The sequence below is a fragment of the Gregarina niphandrodes genome (assembly GCF_000223845.1).
Source record: "Gregarina niphandrodes unplaced genomic scaffold scaffold00043, whole genome shotgun sequence".
Classification (NCBI taxonomy): Eukaryota; Apicomplexa; class Conoidasida; order Eugregarinorida; family Gregarinidae; genus Gregarina; species Gregarina niphandrodes.
This window is the reverse complement of record NW_011645811.1, coordinates 39,052-48,767: the sequence shown is the minus strand read 5'-3', so window position 1 is coordinate 48,767 and position 9,716 is coordinate 39,052. Positions and strand designations below refer to the sequence as shown.

At 57.9% G+C, this 9,716-nt stretch overlaps 7 protein-coding genes across 7 annotated transcripts; 4 read left to right on the top strand and 3 right to left on the bottom strand.

The window, feature by feature from the left end:
* Positions 1–335: 335 nt before the first annotated feature.
* On the top strand, positions 336–1,607 carry GNI_152110 (hypothetical protein; the record flags this gene model as incomplete). Its single annotated transcript, XM_011134500.1, has 1 exon — positions 336–1,607. One exon carries the CDS (start codon positions 336–338, stop codon positions 1,605–1,607), a length of 1,272 nt encoding a protein of 423 aa, XP_011132802.1.
* Positions 1,608–2,013: 406 nt separating this feature from the next.
* On the top strand, positions 2,014–2,576 carry GNI_152100 (60S ribosomal protein L27a; the record flags this gene model as incomplete). The annotated part of the gene is made up of 2 exons (XM_011134499.1): positions 2,014–2,066; positions 2,120–2,576. 2 exons carry the CDS (start codon positions 2,014–2,016, stop codon positions 2,574–2,576), a joined length of 510 nt encoding a protein of 169 aa, XP_011132801.1.
* A 397-nt stretch (positions 2,577–2,973) lies between these two features.
* GNI_152090 (hypothetical protein) lies at positions 2,974–4,737 on the bottom strand (the record flags this gene model as incomplete). Its single annotated transcript, XM_011134498.1, has 1 exon — positions 2,974–4,737. One exon carries the CDS (start codon positions 4,735–4,737, stop codon positions 2,974–2,976), a length of 1,764 nt encoding a protein of 587 aa, XP_011132800.1.
* A 149-nt stretch (positions 4,738–4,886) lies between these two features.
* GNI_152080 (hypothetical protein) lies at positions 4,887–5,285 on the bottom strand (the record flags this gene model as incomplete). The annotated part of the gene is made up of 1 exon (XM_011134497.1): positions 4,887–5,285. One exon carries the CDS (start codon positions 5,283–5,285, stop codon positions 4,887–4,889), a length of 399 nt encoding a protein of 132 aa, XP_011132799.1.
* A 176-nt stretch (positions 5,286–5,461) lies between these two features.
* On the top strand, positions 5,462–6,321 carry GNI_152070 (putative 60S ribosomal protein L8/L2; the record flags this gene model as incomplete). Its single annotated transcript, XM_011134496.1, has 2 exons — positions 5,462–5,480; positions 5,567–6,321. 2 exons carry the CDS (start codon positions 5,462–5,464, stop codon positions 6,319–6,321), a joined length of 774 nt encoding a protein of 257 aa, XP_011132798.1.
* A 348-nt stretch (positions 6,322–6,669) lies between these two features.
* On the bottom strand, positions 6,670–7,431 carry GNI_152060 (AT hook motif protein; the record flags this gene model as incomplete). Its single annotated transcript, XM_011134495.1, has 1 exon — positions 6,670–7,431. One exon carries the CDS (start codon positions 7,429–7,431, stop codon positions 6,670–6,672), a length of 762 nt encoding a protein of 253 aa, XP_011132797.1.
* A 581-nt stretch (positions 7,432–8,012) lies between these two features.
* On the top strand, positions 8,013–9,694 carry GNI_152050 (sodium/hydrogen exchanger; the record flags this gene model as incomplete). Its single annotated transcript, XM_011134494.1, has 2 exons — positions 8,013–8,603; positions 8,751–9,694. Coding segments are annotated over 2 exons (1,535 nt in total), but the record flags the coding sequence as incomplete, so codon positions are not given.
* Between the last annotated feature and the right edge of the window lie 22 nt (positions 9,695–9,716).

Below are 9,716 nucleotides of genomic sequence, written 5' to 3'. Positions count from 1 at the left end.
GCCGCCCGCCCGCCCGCCGCCGCCACGCGCCTCCGCCGAAACCGTACCGCAGTCTCGAGTGAGCTCCTCGCCCGACGAGCGCGACCGCGCGCGCGCGCGAACACAAGCGCCAGCGCCCCCGCCCGCCGCCGCCGCCGCCGCCATCCGCGGCGGTGAGGGGCGCGGCGGCGCCGAGCGGTTTCGCGCCGGCGTCGAACCACAGTGCGCCGGGGGCGTACTTCGTGCCGCCGGAGTCGACGTGGACGGCGCCGCGGTTGCTGCGGCGTGAGACCGATGAGTCAGCGCTGGAGGCGGCGATGCACCGGAAGCGTTCGAGCGCGTCGGTGGGTGCGGGTATGGGGGTGACTGTGGGCCCTGGGTCGGGTATGGGTATGGGGATGGGTATGGGTGGTTCCGGGATGGGTATGGGTGGTTCCGGGATAGGTATGGGATCTGGGTCGAGCACGGGCCCTGGTCAGTTCAACTACGAGGCGACGATCCACTTGATGTTTAGCGAGTTGACGACGAAGTTGCGGCGGACGGAGAAGGAGAACAAGAAGTTGCGGCAGGAGTTGGCTAAGTTGCAGCAGGAGGGGGCGCAGCGAAATGAGGAGTTGGTGCGTTTGCGGAGCGAGAAGAGTGCGCTGGAGGCTGAGCTGGCGGAACGAGAGCGAGGGGCGGTGACTGAGTTGGAGACGTTGGCGGAGACTAACGATTTTCTGCAGATGAAGTTGCGGGGCCAGAAGGGGTTGGCGCAGGGCATCGAGAGCGTGTTGAGTGACCTGTCAAGTTACGCGACGGACCGGCTGCGATATGCCCCGGACTGCGACATCGTGCGCGACCTGGGTGCATACGTGAAGGGTTGCTGTTCTCGCGGCTTCGACTTCTTGCGTTCAGCCGTCTATCAAATGTCGCTCGACCACGACCCACTCTACGACAACAGCCCTCGGCAGAATCGACCCACGCCGCCCTACGGTTCCGAAACCAGCCGCTACCTCGGCAACCGACTCAGCCGAGCCACCGGAGACGAACCTCCACGACACCTCCACCGCCTACCCGCACGACGAAACGAATCCGGCTTCGACGACAACAGCTCCTTCGGCTTCGAAGACTCCGCACGAAGCTACGGCCTCAACCAACGTAGGAAACACCTGGCCAGCACCCAATCCACCGCAGCCACACCACCTCACCCAGGCCCCGCCTTCCGCACCAACGCCGAACGCGGCGACCGACTCGTCGCTGGCGACCGAGGAAGTCTCGCGGGTGGCGACCGACTCGGCGCTGGCGACCGAATAAGTCTCGCCGCTGGCGATCGAATGAGTCTCGCCGCTGGCGACCGAGTGGGCCTTGGTGAGAGAGCGGGCCTTGGAGAGCGAGCGGCAACACGTCCCTGCGCCGCATTCCTGCACCAGTGCCTCTTCTGCAACCAGCTCGTTACAGGCCTGCCGTACCTGCGTGGAACTGCGTCCGCCTACCGACGAGAAGCGCGCAACCCCTACCTCACCGTCGACAACAAACTACTCACGCCCGCCGCCAACGGAGAGCAAATGTGGACCCCCGGCAGCGCCTTCGCTTCCTCGGCGGCAAACGGCCTCCACGAACCGCCCTACAATTCCCGGCTTCGCTGAACCGACTGTCGTCGCGGCCAGCTGTCGCGACGAAAAAAGGTGGTGTCGGTGGGGTGCTGTCGTTAGCCGGGGGAAGCCGGGACACTGTGGGGGCGGCCGCTAACGCCCATCAAGACAATGCCATCGTGGAAGCGGCGAGGCGCAGCTTGTTTTTACAATCGGACATCCATAGCTAGCTAGTTAGTCTTGCCACCGTTGCGAAGGAGGTCCAGGAATGCCTCTAGGCACTCCCGACGGGACAAAACACGCTGGCCGCCCAAATTTTTTTGTGGAGGGAAGTTCTGTCGGAAAACATGCCCACCAGGTAACTTGCAATCCCAACTTCCCCAATCCGACCCTCCAAGCCGGCAATGTACTGAAGACGTCCACGTTGCGGCGCCCGGTGCTGAAGCCCATGTGGCGTGGTATGGGTGCCGCATTTGTACATTACACCAGTCCATGCGTGGTACACCAGTCGTGGTGATTTATCTCTAATAATTACCGTGCTGTGTTGTGACATTTCCTTGTTTCAGGTTCAAACAGTCTCGCAAGCTCCGCGGCCACGTGTCTGGCGGTTATGGCCGTGTGGGCAAGCACCGCAAGCATCCTGGCGGGCGCGGTAACGCCGGTGCTGAGCACCACCACCGTATCAACATCCAGCGGTACCATCCGGGATACATTGGCAAGCACGGCATGCGTCAATTCCACCGTGTAGCGACGCACCACTTCTGCAAGACACTTAACGTCGTGGAGCTCTGGGGACTCATGACTGAGGAAGAGCAGAAGCGCTTCCAGGCCTCCGGTGAAACTCCCGTCCTTGACGTTACCCGTGCCGGCTACCGCAAGGTTCTAGGTAACGGACCCGCCCTCACTCGCGCATTCGTCGTTCGTGCTCGAGAGTTCTCCAAACTCGCCAAAGAGAAAATCGAGGCCGCCGGCGGCAAATGCATTGTCATCGGCCAGGATGCTGAAGCCTGCAAGCAACACTAAACATTTTTATACCAACCTTTCGACAACCTTCCACAGAACCGCCCTCAATCGGATGACCAGAACCGCCCTCAATCGGATGACCAGAACCGCTCGGGACACTACTACTTACATGGTTACATAGTGACTTCGGTGTTGTTTGACAAACGAATGGTGAGCTAGCTGGTTGACGAACTGGTGACGAGCTAGTTCATCTACCCTGGTTTGACCTACCCTAACTAACAAAGCCCGTTACGGGCGTTGTCGGGCTGCATCCCACCTAACTGACACACGTTGTCAAGCTGCATTCTCACACGGCATTCTCAAGCGACAAAAATCTAACCAAGCACCGTGCTAAAAGACCGTGCTGGGTAACCGTACTCTAAAACCGTATTCATAGGCACACGCACTACGCCGCCGCTCACACCAAGAGGTCGTCAGGACCGGTGTATCCGAACCACGGATGCTTCCCTTTCTCCGCGCTACCTTCAGCAACCTCTGCTGCCTCATCCTGACTAACAGCTTCGGGGGCGTCTTCGGCCACTGCTTCGGTGGAGAACGATTCTCCGTCCTTCTGGTCACTAATTTCAGGAGCCTCTTCGACCGCTGGTTCGGCGGGGAACGGTTCTTCATCCTTCTGGTCTTCATCCTTCTGGTCTTCATCCTTCTGGTCTTCACCCTTCTGGTCAGCATCGGCTTCGGAGGCTGCTTCGCCCAGGAACGATTCTTGGTCCTTCTGAGGAGATTCTTCGTCCTCTTTGGGTAACGTTTCTTCGTCCATCTGGTCCACAACTTCGGGGGAACCCATTGTATCTCTGTGGGTCATCTCATCGGGCGACGCTAGAGTTTCGCGAGCCGGATGGTGTTCAGACGTGGGGGTCTTCTTACGAATGCCCATCGCCTTTCGGAAGCGATGCCTAAGACGTTTGAAAAATCCTTTCTTTTTCGGCTTCTGCTCGCCTTCGGCCTTCCGCCCCTTCTTGCGCCCAAACAGCCCCTTGCGTCCAAACAGCCCCTTCTTGGGTTTAAGCCTGCGTCCAAAGAATCTGCGGCGTCGCTGCGGTGTATTCTCGCTACCAGCCTCGCGGGCTTGGACTTGATCGTCGGAGACCGCGACTTGGTCGCCCGCAGGCTGAAAGTCCTGAGACTGAACAGCCGGAGACTGAACGTCAGAAGACTCATCAGTCCCTGACATCCAAGCGTGCGCCGGCAACGAAGGACGCCGTTGAATTTTCGCGCTCCCAGGCTGTCTGTCCGAAGACTGACCGTCCAAAGACCGGGCCCGAGAAGATCCGCCCCCCTCCATCCAAGCGGGCTTGGGGAGTGGTAATGAACTACGGCGCTGACGTTCTCCGTTTGCAGACTGTCCGTCAGAAGATAGAGCCTGAGAAGACTCGGCCCTTCTCATCCAAGCCCGAAGGGGCTTCGGGGGTGATGCAATTTCCTCCTCCGAAGAGCCACCGTCCAAAGACCGAGCCCGAGAAGACCTGGCCCGCTTCATCCACGTGGGCTTGGGGAGTGGTAATGAACGACGCCGCTGACGTTTTCTGTCAGCAGACTGGCCGTCAGACGATTGAGCCCGAGAAGACTCAGTGCCTGTCATCCAAGCGCGCGGGGGCTTCGGGAGCTCAGAAGCCAACGGCAGCTGATATTCTTCGTCCGCAGATTGGACCGGCCCGGCTTGGCCGTCCAAAAACTGAGTCTGAGAAGGTCCGTTCATCGAAGCCGGTGAGGACATGGGCCTCACGTACGGGGGAAGTGGTGGCAGGTGCTTAGTTTGTTTCTGCAGTTGCGTTTCGTGCTTCATCAGCACCCTCTCCAAGTTGCTCACACGCTCGGGGGCCAGAAGACTCACGGGTCTTGATCGCGCCGGAGCGGGGAGCGGTACGTCCTCGCTCGTTTTCACGTACGACGGGATTGATGACAACGGTTTAATCCGTTTCTGCACTACCGTATCGTGCTTCCCCACGTCTCCTCCCAAGAAGTCCAAGCGAGCTCGGTCCAGGGTACCCACGCGCCGCCCGCCAGATGGCTTCACGTACGACTGCTGGGCGGCCCTCATGAGATCTCTCTTCCGCTGCTCAATCAGCGAGACCGCCGGTGGGTCCGGCTCAATCGCGCCAACGCCCTCAGTATCACGTTGGACAAGCGCCCAAGTCGACACAATCACACACAACCACTTCATACCTTCGCACCTTGCACCACCAGGACGCGCACCCGGCCCCCCAACACCCCATATCCCAGCCCCGCAACACCGAGTCTAAGGGAGAGAGTAACAATAACTGTGTTGGTGCTGGCTGTATTGATAGGACGAAGCATTAGAGGAAAAAAATATCAATTCTCCAAGAGGTGAAGTTCTTCTGGGCCCGGCTCGCGCATAGCGAGCGGCAGTTTTGGGGAAACGGGTATTCTCCTTCGAATGCCCCGTCCGAGCTTCTTAAAGCCCAGGCGAGTGCGGCCCCATAGCCCTTTTTTCGCCTTGGGAGGCAACTGCACTTCCGGCAGCTCCGCTTCCGGCTCACTCATCACTTCCGGCTCACCCATCGTGGCCATGTCTCTGCGGGGCCGGCGTCGAAAAGCATTGCGGCGGTAGAGGGTGCTCTTGGTTTCACCCTTGGGCCACGCCTTGGTAATGCCTCGCAAAGGATTCTTCATTGCATTCAATACTCCCTGGCGGGCACCGCCGACAGCCTTGGCCACAAAGGCAACTACCAAAATAAGAATCCAACGCATGCTCGCTGATGCACCTCAGAGGAGCCGAAGGTGCGACCTCCCCCGAGGTGCGAGACCTTTATCTCCTCGTAGGGCAGTGTGGTGGCTGTCACTGGGTAATATTCGAGACAGAACAGACTGACACAAATCGGGCGCAAAAAAAGCTCTCGGCTTTTTAACCTTCGCAGGGTCTTAAAATGGGTCGCGTTACAAGGGGTAAGAAAGACGCCACAACTCACACACGTTACGACTGTGCCCGGCGCGCGAGTTGCGTTGCCCAAGAAGTACGAGTTTTGTTTTAGGACAGAGAAAGGGCGCCGGTTCCATCTTCCGCGCACACACGCACGGCCGCGTGGGTGCCGCTAAGTTACGCGCTGCGGACCGTGCGGAGCGTCATGGCGCGATCCGTGGGATCGTGACAGACATTGTGCACGACTCTGGTCGCGGTGCGCCGTTGGCAAAGGTCGCGTTCCGTTCGCCCATCAAGTACCAGACTGAGAAGCAGTTGTTCCCGGCTGTGGAGGGTATGTACACGGGGCAGTCGATTTACTGCGGTGTGCGAGCCAACTTGGTCCCGGGCAACGTGTTGCCCTTGGGTAAGTTCCCTGAAGGTGCCGTGGCTTGCAACATTGAGCGCCACTTCGGTGACCGCGGTGCCATCGCGCGCGCGGCCGGGACCTACTCCATCATCGTCGGCCACAGCGAGGACGGCGTCAAGACCCGCATCCGTATGCCCTCAGGCGCCAAGCGCTCCATCCGCTCCAACTGCAGAGCCCAAGTCGGTCTCATTGCCGGCGGTGGCATCACCGACAAGCCTTTGCTCAAGGCCGGCGCCGCCTACCACAAGTACAAGGCCAAGAGAAAGTGCTGGCCCCGTGTTAGAGGCGTCGCCATGAACCCCGTCGATCACCCCCACGGTGGTGGTAACCACCAACACATCGGCCACCCCTCCACCGTCTCGCGACACGCCCCCGCCGGTCAGAAGGTCGGCCTCATTGCCGCACGCAGGACCGGTCTCGTTCGCGGAGGGCGTATCATCAACCAGAAGGAAGACTAACTTTTTCCACCAACCATGCTCCCAGACCCTTCTACCCGAAGCCGACTTCACCTGCGTCACCGTCACCCGAAGCCGACTTCACCTGCGTCACCGTCACCTTTAGCGCCCTCGCAGTAGGACGCAGGAAACGGAAGAAGAGAAGAGGGTGGGATTGCGGGGCCAAAAAGGGAGAGGTTGGGGGGGGGATGAGGGGGAATGTTTCTGGGTTAGTAGTTCCGGGTACTTGGGTCAGTAGCTTCGGGCACCCGAACTTCCTCGCAAAAAAGACCCCGCAAGGTGAGTAGTAATTTGGGGAATACGGGCTTTTGGGAACGCAATGTTGGGACTAAAAACGACTCATTGACATAGTTATATAGGGGCCATGGTTTTCACCATCTCGTCCTCGAAAGCGGTGAGGGCGGACAAGACAATGGGGTTCATATTTTTCATCGCCTCTTCGCCAAACAGGAAATGTCTATGTTGCAGCGCTGCCTCTTGCTTCACGCCGGACGCTGATGGCTGCGGCGGCGCTAGGTCCTCTGGCCCCGAGCCGCTCGTGGCTTCTGGCTCTTCCTTCATGAGAGCACTCGCGCGCTCGGTCAGGACGGGCTGGAAGGGGGGCGGGCCGACATCGTCGGCGGCGGTGGCAGCGACGTTGCGCGTGAGGAGGGTGGGCGTGTCTAAGCGGAAGGGGCCCCTCTGTTCGTCCAGCTTTCGGCGGACTATATCTTCAGCGATTTTCAACTGGTGGCGCTGGTAGGTGTCGCCTCCGTCGTCGTAGGGGTCTTCTTCCGTGGCGTCATCCTGGAAGTATTGGCCCGCATCTGCGTCTTCGAAGCGCCTGTCAAACGGCCGCTGGTCGGGCACCAAGTCCTCGGTAGGCGGGGCGAGAATGATGTTGTCCACATCTGCCATCAACAGGGCCGGCGTTTTCCGCGGCCGTCCTGGCCCCCGCTTTATTGCATTCGGGTCCGGTAACGGCCTTATCCGCGGCCGCCCGCGTCCCCTCTTTATCACCGGCACGTCAATCGGATATTTTCGAGGCCGTCCCCTCGGCCTCTTCACCACGGTAACATCCGGGGGATGTTTCCGAGGCCTTCCGCGACCCCTCTTCACTACTACCTCCGACATTTTTCTTTTTTTTTTAAATTCAATTTCCATAATTTGGACACACCGCGCGACAATTCACACAATAAACACGCAATCGCGTGCGCGCGCCCCAAACCCCCTCAACCCCGCGGCTGTGCCCACTGGGCTGCTCTGCCACCCATTTTAATATAATTATCTTTTTGAGGCATTAAAAATCAGCGGATGGGGAAGGGCACCACTTGATCGCCAGATCAAATCCGGGGGAAACACTATGCTGGGAACCAGGGCCCCTGCCGGGGCAAACCGGAGCCTGTGGGGGCAATAAATGGGCCAGAGTTTGAATTTTGACTGTTTGTATTTCGGATTGAAAGAACTTCCATAACGAAATTCTTTCAACTCTGAACAAACTTCTTGAGCGAGCAAACGAATCCTGGTGTGCGGCAAGTGAATTTTCCTGGTGTGTGGCAAGTTAATTCTCCTGGTGAGTCGCAAGTTAATTTAATTCTCCTGGCGAGTGGCAAGTTAACCTCCTGTGCGTCGCACCCAAGCAAGTTAGTGCACGGCACGAGAGCTGGTGTTCCTAAAAGCTTTTCGTGAGTTGCAATCAAGTGCACGACAACAAGATGGTGTCGCATAATATAGCTGTTCAGACGGCGGCATTAACATCAGTAATGTTAATGTGTGCTTTTATATGTGGTCATTTGATTAATATCTCTAAGTTGAGGAATATACCACAATCTACAGCTGGAATATTGATCGGTGCATTTTCTGGTTTGCTAATATTCTATTGGAATCCAAAGTTATTTGGTAACAAATCGCTGTTGAATTTTAATCCGGAATTATTCTACATGTTTATGTTACCCCCTATAATATTGGAAGCAGGATTTTCTATGGATCGAATTAACTTCATCAAGAATTTCCATTCTATTATGTGGCTAGCTATAGGTGGTACTTTACTATCTGCTATTTTAACGGCTGCAGGGTTGTACATACCGCATTTACTTTCATCAGATTACGGCTTCTTTGAAGGTAGTCTTACAGAAAAACTGTTGTATTGTACTCTATTGGGCACCTTATTGGCCGCAGTGGATCCGGTTGCTACGCTTGGTGTTTTGGGTGGCAGTAGGTTTGAAGCCAACGAAAAACTATTCTCTATTGTATTTGGCGAGAGCTTACTGAATGATTCGGTTTCTATTGTTCTCTTTAGGACCCTCGTTAAATCGGCACCAATCCTCGTGTCTACGGACTCCCCTCATCCCTGGAAGCTATTGACAACCGTACGTGCTCCTGATCTCACCCCGCGCGCGTTGCCCTCGCGCGCGTTGCCCTCGCGCGCGTTGACCCCGATTTCTGTGTTGTAGACGCTACTAAGTTTTATGTACGTTACTTTGATATCGTGCATCATCGGAGCGGTTACGGGATTGATCGCGTACTTGGCATTTCGTTTGGCGGGTGGAATACAACGCTTCCCAGAGTACGAATTGGGAGTATTGTTGTTGATAGCATATTTCTCGTTTTCGGTAGCCGAGATGGTGGAGGGAAGTGGCATCGTATCGTTGTTCATCACGGCGGTGTTGTTGGGACACTACAACATCAAGAACCTGAGTCTGACGTCGCAACGATCATCCGTGCTGCTGTTTAAGGTGTTGTCGGTGTTCAGCGAGTCATTCATTTACTTACTATTCGGTACGGTGTTTACCCGGAGCGTAATTGCACACGCGCAGTTCGATCTGGCGTTAGTGGCTTGGACGACGGCGCTGCTGATGCTCTCGCGCGGCGCAGTGGTGTTCCCGTCTGCCGCAATCATCAACGCGCTGGAGCGCAAGCACAAGAGCTATGCGGAGGAGCAGAAGGAGACGCAGGTGATTGCGGGCGCGTGCATGCACGCAGTGTTTGAGAAACACCTGACCTCGCGCTACACACCTTTGGCCAAGTCGCTGTGCGCAACCGAACGACCGACCCAGGATAACTCTTCGTCGCCGTACACCCAGTTCGACGACGAGGACGAGCTCGAACTCGACAGCCGCGCCGGCTCCTCTCGCCCCTACCGGCCCGGCGAGGCAAAGGCCGGTGCCGCTGGCCGCGCGCTGCTGGGCGAGGTCACGCCGCCCGGCAAAGCCTCGCGGACCGCCGCGCTCCCGCAAATCGCCGAACATGCGAGCTACGACATCAACGTCGTGCCACAGTCGCCGCGCGCGTCGGTGATGGAGGCGCCCGCGCCCGTCTGCGGTGACGTGGCGCTTCTCGGCGCCGGCCCGAGCGAGCACCTCTCGGTCTCGCGCGGCGGCGTGGCCTTCCGCCCCCCGTACGTGGAGCGCACCTCCTTC